The following is a 15,298-nucleotide window of genomic DNA, read 5'->3' on the forward strand; positions in this document are numbered from 1 at the left end:
AAATGAGCTCACCTTTACGCGAAGCATTTACAAAAGTGCAGTTTGAAATAGATGAGACCAAATTTATGTTTTATTTTCTGAGCTTCTTTAGTTTAACCTAGAGGAGGAGAAGGAAGTTCCCCACTCCTACAAAGACAGGTCCATAGCGTATTAATAAGAAGCTTGTGTTATAGAGCCTGACTGGGCAATTGCTTTACTAAAGTAACTACAAATTTTAATGATGAAAATGGAACAATGTAAAAGAGTAAAATAAAGTAGCACCGTATGAAAAGATGCAGTAATACATGCAATTTGACAAGAGAGTAAAACTATACTGTAATCATAAGTCAGCAAAGCATCAGTTTTGTTTCAGGATACCAAGGCAAAGTACTAATTTATTTATTTTTTAAAGGAACACAAAAAAGCATTTTCTGAGATTAAGGATCAGAGGATTAGTTGTAAGATTACAGCAAGAAAGCACATTTGAAAACTCAAAAAGATTAATAATTGATTGGGCAAATAAATTAGTGAAGAGCGAAATAATTACAAATCAAGATCAAATTTGTATGTCAGAAAAGTCCCTCTCTTTGACTTTCGGTCTTTTAGGAAGTCCAAACAAAACAGTTTCTATTTTATTAGATCAATACGAAAAATGAATTTGGGTAGCAGGCAGTTTCTGTAGCGGAACTTGATCAAACAGGCAGCCACCATTTACAGGTTAAGTTTGAGATTCTATCAAAGCAGTGAAAAATTGAGCATCTGCATGAGATTTTTAAACATACGCTGAGTAATAAGGCAGAAGGATTTAGTTTTCAGTAGTCAGGTGAGCCCACTTCTGGATATATGTTATTGTGAGTACCCAATTTATTTGTGTGTACTCAAATGCACATAATATGCGGAAATCATGTATTTCTTCAGACCTATTGCATAAACCACATATGCAATTACACACACAAACCAATTACTGAAAATAAATCCCTGTAACACTTGCCCGCAGAAACATGCAAAGCTACAAGATTATTCTTATAGCTTATTACTTGTACAATCTTTTGGTGAGCATTAACACCACAATTATGGTATTTTAGTGGGATGTTTACTTTCTACTGAATGTCTTTCCAAACTGTATCAAGCAATAGTCTTCACATTCCATTAATTAAGGCCCTTCTTAAAGGGTACTAAATAATTTTGGGCATTAAAGACTAGCTGCCCAAGTGACTCAGAACCAGTTGGCTGAATAATGATTTACTTTATTATATCAGCGTACTATCAGAAACACACCCCAATGCACAGGTGCATGTACCCTGGCTACATAATTAACTGCCAGAGGGAATTATCAGATCTTAGCCCTGTATTTTATGCAGTGCTCATTTCTCACTTTCAATTCACCGATCTATTTGCAGAAACTACGCAACTTAACTGACTTCACTGAAAACGCTCCCTCAAGCCTCTTCCTTTCAAAAGGAGATAGAAGGAAAGCCTTGAAATTTTTTACCAAACGCTGATTGTGCCTTACAGTTGATTAGCTGGTGTGCAAGCACAGTGGCAGCAAGCTCGCTTCTACAGCTGTGGGTCTCGCTTTCTTAGAAACTGCGCGCTTGTATTCTTGCTGCATTCTTAAGTTACCTCTAGGTAAATGCTGAGGAAACATTCTCAGGCTCATCATACCCATATTCACCCAGATGTTTGACTGCTGTGTTCGAGTGGCAGGCTGCTGTCTCAGAAAGAGCAGATAGCGAGGAAATAACTCTAGTTCAGGCACATTTGTTTTGCTGTTTTTGATCACCTAGTAAAGACATTTAAAACACATTTCAGAGACTCCTGTTCCAAACGTGTAGGAAATCCTATTAGGAACAGGAAGTAATGATTAAAGTGGAGGGATAGAAAATAATTATGTTTTACTAGGAGACAAGAAATCCTCTGAACTTCTTATGGGGTATTAGGCAAACATCCACAGCGATAAAAATTTACTGATTTCTAAGTACTTTTGGAAGCTTATCAGTTTCAGACTACCAAAAGCAAACACCTTATTTAGTGGAAGCATAGTTTCCTGTACAATGCTATGGAAAGAACATTCTTATCATTCCTGAAATATACTTGAATTTACAATGAACCTCAGTAATTCTACTCAGTCTATACTTCAACACAGAAGGTTCACAACTGTTAAAAAACAACAAAAAACCACCGCTACATTAAGACATTTGTTCTTTTTGAACTATACTACTGAATTCACAACTTCATATTATAGAGATAAATTAAAACTTACTTTGCATTTTGATACACTGACAGAAGTAGCTGAAATTTCCCCAGAACGTGACTTGTGGCTTTCAGTCAACATTCCTACAAAGATTTCGTTATCTGTATCTGCCCGAATACCGATGTACATAAATAGCAGGACGACTATTTTTGTGAAAGTGACAATCAGAAGAAAACACTCAGCTTAAGCTGCGAGAAGCAACATAATGCACTGAAGTGTCATGGAATTAAACTTCAGCTACAACGAAAACATCTTCTGGAAAGAAGCCACCTGATGGTCCCTGCTGCGGGGCGGGAGCCTGGCACTGTCTGCGCTGCCTGTGTACATGGCAGCACAGAACCCAATTCCCTCCACAAATTCAAGGGTTCAGATAACTGCACCCCAAAAGATTCTTTAATTATGAACTGAAAAGCTAAAGTTTAGACATCCACTATTTATATTTTTACAGACAGGACATCTAAACTCTTTTTTTTTTCATTCTGAATAAAGTCTTGTTTCTAATGGCACTATCGTAAAAATCTTAAGCACATTAGTTTGTGCTGTGCATAAAGTGATGTGCCCTTTCTGGATCACGAAAGGTGTTTGTTTCCATGGAGAACGTGTGGGAGGAGGGTAGCAGAAGGCAGTGATTTTTCACTGTAAAATCCATGTCAATACTATGGCTAACAGATCAAATCAGCAAAAATCATACAGCAAATTCTCTCCCATTTCTAACACAAAACATAAAACTAATACAAAAAAAAGTCAAGAAAAACGCAACTTAAGATCTGTTTGGAATCAAAACATTTTAAAATGAGGCCTGCCTTATATAAACATTTTCATCTAGCAGGCTCAAAAATGCTTCACACCTTAGTAAGAGTATTTTATATACAGGCAGTCCTGGAATCCTGAGATTTCGGCTGACTACAAGGTGAATTCTATCAAAGAATGGTAAAAGGTGAGTACAGCTTGGCAGTCATACGTGAATTCTTAGTGCCATTATGACCAAATGGTACTGCAAATTGTTGGGGCTACCTAACTGGATGTGAGAGTCTCCAGCCACAACTGCTGGGAATCAGGGAAGTTTCTGAAGTAACAATCACGCCTGGACATTGTCTGGCCACGTCTCAGAGAAATCCTGGTCAGACAATTCCGCAAAACACCAAGAATCAAAGCAAAAATTCTAGAAGATCTACCCAAGCTATTCTAGAGAAGTTATTTATTGTCTGAGCACTGAGATCCCTCTCAAAATAGAAATTCCTCACATCCTAGATCATTGTATTTCAATTTCAGGGCTTCTAAGCTGCATCCTATTCAGAGGTGCAGGCTGGCTGTTTCCTTCTGGAACCCAGCTCCACACCTCAGGCAAGAGAATTTTTAATACGGTAATAGCTTTCTGCAACCTTCTGGTTTTAGGTGTACTCCCAATATTAACAATTTAAGGGCTGCAGTGAAAGCAGATCTTTGAAGGCAAAACCAAAGATTGGCCTCTAAAACCCTGCCATCATTCAAGAATAAATGATCGCTTAATCTCTATTGCTACCATCAAAAAAAAATGCTCGCTTCCTTTTTTAAATATTAAGGTGTAGCTCAGGTAAGAGACTACGGGACACAGAAGAAATAAACCACTGTATGGAATACCTTTCTTTTTAACAGAAATTAAAGAAAGTTCCAATGCCTCTACTTGCGAGCAAATTACTACAATTTTTCTTAGCTTTAAGATCAGTCTACTTTTTGATACATTGAATATTAATAACTCAAGGCATGCCAGCTTTAGTTCCAAATGATTATGACCGGTTAATCATTTTGCAATAATACATACAAAGAAACAGAGATAGCCCAATAAACTGTGAGCAAATTATATGATTTAACAAAGACTGTTTCTATATAATTACTGCTTCTCTTTCAGGAATATTGTTGCTGTTTTAACTGCAACCAAAAATATCTCATTGGGATAACGCAGAGTAATTATTAGTCCACTTAGTCAATTCCATTTAATATAAAGCACTTTCACACATTCAAAAATTAAATTCTGCATTGTGCCCCAAATTAATCTTTAATTAAGAATATTACAACCTTAATATAGAAAATACTAGTATTAGTTACAAAAAGTCAATTTCAATTTTTCAAAGGTTTTTAAGAAAACTTTTATACAAACAAGTACAAATATCACCTTAACTTTCATAGGCTTTTGCGAAATAGTCAATTTCATTGTAAGGTTCTAAGTGACTACAGACAATTAAATAATTGTTGATATAAGACCACAACGTTACCAATTTGGAAATAGATTTTCTATTACACATGGACATACTTATGTTAATTGTAAATCTGTTTCACAATGTTACTGCAATTCATTGGTTTTTCCGCTTACTGTAAAATACAAGAAACGTACAATTCACTACATATGAATTATTTGCTGGCAAATGAGTAAATGAGTATTCCATAAGTTTGGAGGAGTGTTACTGAGTTTGTGCTGAAGAAAAAGAATGATCATTGCTTGCCTCAGCAGCAGGATTTTTACTTACTCTTAAAAAAAAAAAAAGAGCAATTATCAGAATACTAGAAAAATGATGATAATAAAGAAATACTTATTTTAAATGTATGATCTCAAAATAACAATTGGTAGTGCTCGTAGGCAATCGTTTCAACAAAGGATAGTCCTTGACTGCTTTCTTTACTGTGCTCATGTATTATCATCTATTCTTCTATATCTCCACCAAGTCACGTGCATTGTGTTTTCTATAGTACTGCGACTGAAGGACAGCCTTTGTTACCTTCCCCGCATTTTCATGAAATTGAGATAAGAAATGCCATTTCAAAGCAACAGGTGTCCCAGTTTTAACTTTACCATTGTGGTGTTTGTTTTTTTTTCTATTATTCCTCGCAGAACAGTTGAAAAATTATCTAGAAGGTTAAATGCATTTAAGTGTTTATGGCAAGTAAACAGTGCCTATAATCACAACTTACCGGCCTGGGCAAGGACAGATTTGCTCCATACCAATGGTAAAGTGCTCTCCAAACTGGCTCTGGTACCATTATGTAGTCCTTTCCTTCAATCAATTGCGGTGATCGCTTTAATCTTCCACCCTCCATTGTTAATGATGCAGCCTTTCACACAAAAAGGCATTTTGTCAAATCTCAAGTGCAAAAAATAGTATACAGCTACAACAATTCTAGTTCATGAACATAGAACCCTTTTTAATTATTAAAGTACTTTTAAGTTGCAATTAGCAACTGCTTTTCACACCAAAGACAGTTTGTAAATAAAACAAGAACTAATGCTAATGTTTCACTATTTACTATTTCTCTAAAAGACTGTCCATTATAAAAGCCATATTATGTTTCTCTTTTGTGTCACCTACTCCAACAGCTTCAAGTTTGGCATAGGAAAACACAATCTATACTCATAGAGTATAGTGCTGGTCTGTGATTTATGTTTTGCTTCCATGAATACTGGAAAAAAAAATTTTTTTGTTCAATTTAGTTAACTATTTTCTGTTTCCATGCAATAGGAATAAGCTATTATATTTAAGTTGAAAACAATGAAGTTTTAAATTATAAAAACATTTTATAGTTAATGTTTAAAGTTGTATTCATAAAAGCCTTCTTTAATTGCAAGCTTTGTGAAGCTATTTAAGAACATTTTAAATATTTCTCTTCTAACCAAACACTCAATAAGTAGCCTCATAAGAATATCACATTTTTTTCCTCTTAAGAATTAAAAATAAACTTTCTTATACAACAAAGCAGTTTAAATGTTTAAATTTAGAACTAAGCCACTAGCTGAAAAAAGCAACACACAAAAAGCTGTGATAAAACTATGTTAAAACATACTTTTCCTATATTTGCATGAGTCAGGTGCATTTACCTTCACTGGTTCTTGCGTTACAAGGGGTTGGTTATCAATAGCTCCTGGTTTCTGAGGATTAAGTTGTAGCAAAGAATTCCCATTGGTTCCAAGGAAACACTGGTTATTGTTGTCTGAAGTATTATGCTGCCTAGCGAAACATACATCAGTCCCTGGTGTGCCAGGGTAAAGAGCATCTGTAACAGAATGTGAAAAAAAATCTCCATTTCAGTTAGTGACTCCATCCACAAAACATTAATGGATCAGTTAAACTGTGATATCCTTTTTTAAAGGTCATTGAAGCAGTCTCCTGTCCTTCATACTTCAGTAAAATATGCAACTCTTCCTAACTATGGAGTAACAACTATATTAGTGCTCTCAAAAAGGTGACTAAGTGGCTATATGAATTCTACTTATCAAAGCAGACACTTACATAAATGCTGGTATGTTAACAGCCTAACTAGGTTTGCGTGAGCAAATGTTCTTGGCATTTGCTTGTTTTCTGGATGTTTGAATGTCAAACTTGAAAATCCTATATACAAAATTGAAAATATAAGCAATAATGCTCTATTTTTACTTTATCTCCTTGAGAAGACTTTTTTTCTTATAGAACATCCTTTAGTTATTCATATGATAAATCTAAATTTTAACTTAAAGAAAAAAAAATAAAGAACGTTTAATCTAAAACTTGTTTCCCTTCCTGACTTTTCCCCTGTTCTTCACCCTGAAAAGGGTTGTGTTAATTTATTGTTCAAGTTACAATTTTAAGGCACAGATTTGAAAACACTAGGTGTGATATTCAGCTGTTTTACAAGGAAAAAAAAAAATCAAATTCTCACAAGAACTGATTGAAAACCATCACTAAAATCTCTCTTTCTTTCACAAAGGTGGCTCCTAGAATCTATACAAGCTCACTTAAATGACATGCCCCGTAAAATTAAAGATTGTTTGTCCTATTTTTTTTCTTCTCATCTTCACAGTAAATGAGGCAATCTCATTGCAAGACATACTACAATACCAACCAGAAATAAGCCAGAAATAACTTAATGTGAGTAGGGGAAATATATCACTCAGAAAATAACTTAAATGAAAAAAATACCTTTAAAATAATTCTGGAAACTAATCATAGGACAAAAGATGAATTGTTGTTTAAATGAGACTGCCTATTGTTTCTCTGTGAGAGGCTAAAAATTCCTAGTAATCCACTGACATCCACATGTAGGACACTTCTGCAACCTAAACTTTGTTATCTTTTTGTCTGGAGGAATCCATGCAGCATGTAGTTTCTCAAAACTTGTTCTACAATAAACCTCCAAGGAAATAAGATGTTATGCTTACTGCTGCTAGTAGTCTCTGAGGCTTCTGATGCAGTAGAAATATTATCTGAAAACTTTTCTTCTGTTGCACTGAAGTAATTAAGACCTCCCATTTTGTCTTCTCCCTGTTCTGAAGTATTGGCTGCAGCAGCTATGAGTGAATTCTTACCTCCACTCAAGACAGATGAAGGCTCTATCACAACAGGGTTTGCATCCTAAAATTGGTAGGCAAGTAAAAAAGTTATTTATTAAGCTAGTATCAAACACTTAACAACAATCAAACCCATCACCAAAATTTGTGTAACCACTTTCACATATCACAATGAACTTCACAGAAAAAAACCTTTCTACATCTACAGATGAAAACTCTTCAGAGAAAAAACTGCCCAAATTGTTAAAGCAATGGAATACTCTTCTGCACAACATAAAAATGGTGAAATATCAGAATTACTTTCTCTACCTAGATACATAAAAAGGCAACCATTTTAGACAACTATTATAAGAGACTATAAATATTTGAAGATTGGTCCCTGTTGAATTTTGTATGGTCAAACAAGAGCAGCACGCAGAAGAGCAAAACGCCTTCTTCTCTCAAACCTGGATCAATTTAGTTTTCCCTAATTTCCTGTTTTGATCAGTCACAGAAACATCTTAGTATCAGAAGAGGATGAGAAATAGAAACTGATGAAACTACAGACCACAATTACCTTGTTATTAACAGATTTATTACTAATTAGGATTACCATGATTAAAGGTTTCCTGTGCTATGCAGGATGTGAAAGAGTTCACATTTTATTCTTTCGTAGAAGCAGCATTGTGAAGGCAATCTGGCTGACACTTCGGCGAAAACAAAGGTGAAGAATGAAATTTGTGTCCCCTATAAGGGCAACTTTGCCCAGTACAGACAAAATGTAAGAAGAATCCTATCCAATTTAGAGCACTCAACAAGAAGCTTCAATAAATGAGAAAAGAAGAAAAAGGGGATTAACTGAGCTTCAGAGGAAAACAAATAACATCCATGCAACGGACACCATTGTAAAAACAGTGGAAAAAGGGATGTTTCCTGTTTTATACTGTCCCCTATTTATCACATCATTAAACATACTATCTTGTCAAATAACAAAACTGTGCAGTAAAGCACAATATAAAAATAAGACTAAAATGTGCATTAGAATAACAGTAATCATTTATATGGTTCCATGGAAATTCCAGTGCTCTCTTTGCTCAAGAGGCAGAGTGACTAATGGCATTTTGCTATTATGCAAAGCAGTAGGTATGAAGTCACATGCACGTCTGAGTACTCCTAGTATAACAAGGATCAGATTGCCTAGTATTTCAGTCATTTAAGCCATCATTTGTCCAACTAATTGTACACAAAGAATGACTGTAATTACGTTATTTAATGCATACATTGCAATTTTCTAAACCTTTTTAGTTATTTGATTTTTTTTTTAATCAAATACTTATGTGACACCTTATAACCATATACAACTCTTCTAAGAAATAGTTTATATTCTGGCATTCTTGGTTGTGTCATCTGCAAAGAGTATTTATCTCCATCTTAAATAAATTTATTAAGCATGCTTTCTTTGGCATGGACATAAAAGTCACATAGAAGCTTTAAATTGAATATTTTAGTTGGAAGGTCTTAAAGAGCACCATGTAACATAAGGTTTTAGCAGGACTCCTTTGATCATTATCAGGTATTGGATTACTTTTCATCATTGCCTGCAAGTCAGATTATATCAATACCCTCCTTTGCCTGTCCAAAAAACAGACAGTATGCATTTGTGGCACAGGAACCATGCCATGGTCCTAAAGTGCAAAGTCAAAACCAAAACAAGTAGTTTTATTATCAAATGGGACAAAAGACTTTAGGGAAGTACTATTGGGAGAGTACATTTTTACTTCAAACATGTTTTGACAATTAGGAATGCTGAAACAAAACAGAAAGGTGACAGTTTAACGAAATTGTAGTGAAAAGTTCACTGTGACACAATGATTTGGCAAAACAATTCTTTTCCACTCTTTTTTCATTAACACATTCATACACACAAAGAAGTCCCTTATTCAGTATACAGTGCTATTATACTTACATATTTGACATATTCCTTCCACTGGTGCCACCATGGCATTGCAATAAGAAACCAGTTGTGCCCTGGCTGAAGGCCGTATCTGCTTTCCCTTTCTAACCAGCCTCTGCAAACAGTGAACAACGTGAAGTATTAGTTGAAAAAGGGAAGTTAAAATCCTTCTTTTGAAAATATTAAAAGGTGATTCTGAAATCTGTTAAGGATTCAGAGCAAAAAACTCACCTAATAATCTGTCCTTCTTCTTCTGGAGTGGCAGGTCGTAGCCCCAAAACTATATGACACACCTGGAAAAAGAAAGGCAATTTTTATTAAGAGCTGCACCACTGTGAAACAAGCATTAAGTAAGTGATAGAAAAGAATAACTTTAATAGGACTTTTCAGAAAATTCTTTTTTTAGCTATGTAGCAAGGTAAGCTATAACCAAACAAATCACTAAACAGAAACATTTGGAGCTTTGAGATTCACAACCCGTTTCCACTGTTAAACAAAGATGCCGAGAATATCAAATGCTCCAAGGCAAATTAAGGTGATTACAAAATGAATTTTCATTACTTTCATGTCTAAGAAAGGCACACAGTATGAGAGATCACAGCAACTGACGAGGACTGGATATACGAAAAGTTAGGACACATTTATGTACTGGGCAGATGAAAGGAAAAATGAAGATAATGCAAGATGGTGGAAAGGGATAAGCTGAAATGGAAAGAAGTGGTTGCAAAAGGGACTGCAAGGAAAACTAGCACACGAAGAGACCAAGGGAGAAGTTTAAAGCAGTCCAACCAACAGGTCACCACGGAAAATTTGGTAAAAGCTGCTCTCTAAAAATCGTTTTCCTTCCTCTTTTCTTTCTTAACGCCAAAAAATACACGAAGAAAAAGGCACCACCCTCTAAGCCAGCTCCCCACTTGGGTGGGCTTTCACTCTGAGTGCAGGACAGCAGTCCCAGACAACGTTTCCCTCCCCTCTTCCTAGTAAAGCTGCCCCTGCCTTGGCTGCAGCCCGGCGTGTGGCTGGTTTCTCCCAGCAGCTCCCAGCCGCGGGGCGTGCAGCAGGGAGCCAGGAGCGCGGGGACGCGGGCTGCAGGGGTCTTTGTTCCCCGTGGCAGGGAGGAGGGTCAGCTGTCTCATCTCCAAGACGTTTGTCAAATTGCTTGCTACTCATAACATGATTTATCGTCTTTCCCTTACATCTCTTTTGAGGCTACCAATTTGCATCTCAGCTGGAGCTTTCTAATGACTGGTGAGATATCTTATTTAAATTTATATTACAGTGTGAGAGACCATTTCTCATTCTGAATAAAACAAAGGCCATTAGTTGCTGGGAAGCAACAGATTTTCCAGCACACACAACACAGCTGGCTCTGATGTTTCCTTTTAAGTCATGTTACACTGGGCTAGTATCAGATTCTTCACATAAACTCCCCCTGCTGCAAACAAACCAATTTGTTGAAAAGCTTTCCAAGGCACTCCCCTCAGACTACTTAGCTTTTCTGTCTGCCGATGAGACACAGAAGCTCATGACAGTTCAAATAAATGCCCAGACAAATCAATGGCAGGCTGTCCTGGGCGAGCACGCTCTTCAGCCTGCAGCATGAGATGAGGGTGCCTTGTGTGATAAAGGTATCAAAGGAAATAACAATAAATGAAACCTACGATGTCTAAAAAGAAAACGTGGCAACTGACAGAAGAAAAAATACTGTAAATGCGACTTGCAACAGGAAATGTGTAACAAAAATTGCAACGAATCATTCAGGTAAATGTATTAAACGTTCACTCATCCTACCCCTGACATCACGTACCTATTTGTCAGTTAACCAACTTTAAGTTGTGGTAAGATAGTTGATTTTAGACATTTCAAAGATAAAGACAGCCATTCTTGAGAAGGTTGCAACGTAAGCAAAAGTTGATGCTATCAGAGAAAAAAAAACTGCAGAACATTCTGATTTTATTCTTTCCAGCTGTGGTATAGCCACAGAATGCTCTCACTCAGCCCAAAGTTCTAAGAAAAGTATAGTTCCAAATATGATTTAAAAAGTAATCTAGGGCTATACACTGGAGAATCAGTAGTATGCTATTCAATATTAACTTAAAAAAAATCACACAGCCTCTTTCTGATGAAACACTTTCCTGGTAAACTTCCTGATAAAAAAGCGGGCTGGAAATGAATACTAAATTAGGGTAAATCTCAAGGCTCCATTATTATTATTATTTGAATTCAAAGTATCTAGTTCTGTGGAATACAGGTAAGGAACAAACTGCACTGAATGAAAACTCTTAGGGTTTTTTTTTCCTGCACAAAGCGAGCCAGCACTAAAATATGACTATTTTAAGGATTTTAAAAAACCCCATTCAAGCTCAAGTAAAGGCAAATTCAGCGCACAATTAATCCTCAGCTTGTGCAACACAATAGTGATATGATATCACAGCTTTCAAGGACTGCTCCATTAAGAAAGCAATGAAAGGTTCCTTAGACAGCTTTAACAGAAAACGTAAAGGGAAAGTGGTTGTAAAGAGTTAGCAATACCTTTGCTCATTTCCTGTGTCCCTTGGCAAGGATTTGGAAGAACAACCATTTAAAAACACAGCCTTTTTCTAATGGAAAATCTAACTGCTGGTACACTTGAAATTTTTCATTTCATGAACAGTACACTACATTCACTTTAACAAATTATGCTGTAGGCATCTCCATACACTGAAAAGAATAATAATCAAATAGAGAATCATCCCGTCAAGGTCATGTGCGCTCGCAGAAACACGAACGTATTGCAATAGACAACACTGCAAGCACGTTGACACAAACGCTGACGCTGCAATTCATGGCCATGCAAAAAGCTGGGAAGTTAATCACCATATTTTTCAAGTTTAAATTTCTTCTAAACATACCTGAAAAAGTAGATTTAAAAATTCATTGGCAAGAGCACTCTTCACACTCCATATCTGGTAGTCCTCCAGAGTGAGGTGTCCAAGCTTAGTTAAAAGGAGTAACAGGAAAAGGGAAGGATAAACCAAACCATTAACCTATTTCTATTAAAATGCTAATTAAATGTGCCACACAAGGCATGGCAAAGATAAGTGTTTTGAGAAAAATTAGCATCTACCACTCTTACAATAAACCTTGATCAAATAAAAGATGAAAGATGCAGTTCTCATATAATTTTCAACGCAGCAAACCAGAAAGCCTGGAGATTACACAGGTCAAACTATGCACAGCGTGTAACCTTTGCTCCTGCTCTACATCATTCAGATTGAGTTACTCATGCTCAACTGCAGTCATACTTCCTCAAACCATGAAAGCAGAAGAAGCAGTACATGGCTGGTCAGAAGCACTGTCATCCTCTGAGAACTGGGCAGAACAATTGCAGGTCAAATCCTCATGATCTTAACTTACAACACAAGTCTTATTAACTGGCAATCACCTGTAAAGTTACACTAGCATAACACTGGCCAGCATCTTCAGCAATTACTTTCTGATTTTCCATAACTCAGCGGCAGTAACAATCTGAGTTTTTAGTATAATTCATAGCCATTTTTACAGCACTGCCAGCTAGTCCACCTCTTCTCACACACCATTTCTCCAGAGTTCACAGGTCAAAGCTAACATATGAAGAGAGGTTAAGTAAAGTAATTTATGTAATTACTGCATCATCAGCTCTTTTCAGCACTACATTCATGACGTTCTACGAAAGATATTCCAAAGTCTTCTTTTTTAACTCTTTGTGGAGATGAGACTGCTATTATAAACTACCCTTTATTAAAAGGGCAAACAATAAAAACCTCAAAGGATGAAAAGAGCTCATTGAAGCTGTATTTTCTACTGCTTTGGTAATAAAAGAATTCAATAAAATATTTGCCTGCCACTTTGTAGAAGTACAAGCAGACAAGAGAACTATTGAAGAAGTAACTAAGCATTTCTAGCCATTCTTTATAGCTTTTCTCAAACTATTTACAGTTTTCAAATACTCTTCCTCTAATAATTAGTGAAGCAGAGGATGATATAATGGAAACAACTGTCACTATATTGTTTGCAGATAATGGTGCCCATCTCAAAAAAACATAATTAAAGATTTACACACAGTGAACTATAAAGCACAGTATAAACTATTACGATTTGTTGCTCTGTCATGACAGATGCCTCCATAGTTTCACGGATATTTAGCTCTGAAACAATACTGTGAAATATAGTTCATTGATTATATACAATATTATTTACCAAAAACAGTTTAATAATGATAATGCCTAAGTAACCACTGAATTAATGCAGTTGTTCCAGCATAAAAGGATAATGCGTCTTTTCATATAGCATAAAACATGAGATACACTAATGTAATACCCGTTTTTTCATTTTTAACATGAAACAAAAAACATTCTTCAGAAAAAGGCAACCATCAGATTCAAGAGGTATTATGCATCGCAAAGCCTTATAAAAGGTATATGCTTCAAATTAATTTCATTTGGTTTAGTTCTGTATGTAAAAATGGCTTACAAAATTGAACATGTTCTTTTGTAACAATTGTGGAAAATGTTAATGGAAGATGGACATTTCTTGAAAGATTCTTTTATTGACACACCTCTGCTTTAAAGAAAGCAGAAGACTTTATTATTATTATTATTATTATTTATAAACTGAAGATACCATGATATAAAAATGATAAGGAAACAGCAAATTCCTACCTTTGTGTTATCATGCATATTCAAAATATCTTCTACAATTTCAGACAGATCCATGTCCAATTCCTTGGCAAACAAAAGGATTAGAAAACAGATTTAAATTCTCAAAGCACTCTCTGGAGCTGTATGTGTTCAGAATAAAAATATAACCATCAGAAATGTTGATGATACCACTATGTAATTCACAACTGAGTGCTTCCAGACAGTTGCACTTTTGTACCTAAGGTTTCTTCATATGAAACAGCATACATTATAGTCAAATAATTCTATTTTGGTTAATGGCAGGGTAAAGTTATGCAAAGTAAGTTACATCCAGTTATCAATACTCCTCAGTTAAGATAGTTTAAGGATGCCTGTATTTCACTGAAACAGCGTTCGAACATCATTCACATCTGAAACATGACATTTATTCCTACTTTTGAAGAATGACTTTAGGAAACAGAAGCAAGCGACTAAGAAAAATATATAAATGTAACTTACAGGTATTTTATCAGTACGGTTATCCTTCCAGACTTCTAAAAGTGCAACCACCATTTCTTTAAGTTCCGTGCGAGAGAGCACACCATCCCGGTCAATGTCAAAAACCTTGAAGCAAACTGAGGGAAAAAAGGAAATTACGTCTGTATGTTAGAACTACTCAACAACTTTTTTTTTCTTACAGAATGTAAGTCTGCAGAGTCACAAGAACATGATTTAGTGCTGACAGTTTTGATGAGGCAGGATGCATGTGTGTTAGCGAGGAAATGGAGCAGCTGTGTTTAATAAACTGAAATCTAGATTCCTGCAATTTTGTGCTGTGTTTTCTGATGTGACTTAGCAGGGAACATATGTGCATACAGAAACTTCCAGTCAATGCCTTTAAGTTCCAGCAAGATGGCTTTGGAAAAGTGTGGAATGAAGGTATTTCAAAACTGAAGAACCTTGCAGGGACACAGCTGAAAACTGGACAGTAAACAAAATATACTATTTAACCACAGAACACTGCAAAATAACTTCTGCAGTATGCTTTTTTTCTCCAAACAGGCTTATAATTATATGAAGCCATGGATAAGTTATGAAAATACACAGAATTCAGTTTAATTGTGCTTTATAAAAGGAGGCCTTCATACTTAAACATTTTTTTTTAAACTTCTGAAGTCTGTCACCTTTCACAGATGCACACT

At 35.7% G+C, this 15,298-nt stretch overlaps 1 protein-coding gene across 4 annotated transcripts in view; it reads right to left on the reverse strand.

The window, feature by feature from the left end:
* USP32 (ubiquitin specific peptidase 32) overlaps positions 1 to 15,298 on the reverse strand; it is a 78,635-nt gene that overhangs the window by 19,957 nt on the left and 43,380 nt on the right. Inside the window, exons 8-16 of one of the 4 annotated variants that reach the window (XM_080563562.1) lie at positions 14,616 to 14,731; positions 14,139 to 14,201; positions 12,351 to 12,434; positions 9,691 to 9,752; positions 9,472 to 9,574; positions 7,398 to 7,590; positions 6,081 to 6,256; positions 5,180 to 5,320; positions 1,603 to 1,762 (exon numbers count right to left, since the gene is read on the reverse strand). In XM_080563562.1, the coding sequence (XP_080419688.1) occupies positions 1,603 to 1,762; positions 5,180 to 5,320; positions 6,081 to 6,256; positions 7,398 to 7,590; positions 9,472 to 9,574; positions 9,691 to 9,752; positions 12,351 to 12,434; positions 14,139 to 14,201; positions 14,616 to 14,731 (1,098 nt within the window). The remainder of the gene's footprint in view (positions 1 to 1,602; positions 1,763 to 5,179; positions 5,321 to 6,080; positions 6,257 to 7,397; positions 7,591 to 9,471; positions 9,575 to 9,690; positions 9,753 to 12,350; positions 12,435 to 14,138; positions 14,202 to 14,615; positions 14,732 to 15,298) is intronic. The other 3 variants (XM_080563565.1, XM_080563564.1, XM_080563563.1) reach the window with 3 other exon arrangements.

This window comes from Anser brachyrhynchus, assembly GCF_964034855.1.
Source record: "Anser brachyrhynchus genome assembly, chromosome: 20".
NCBI lineage: Eukaryota > Metazoa > Chordata > Aves > Anseriformes > Anatidae > Anser > Anser brachyrhynchus.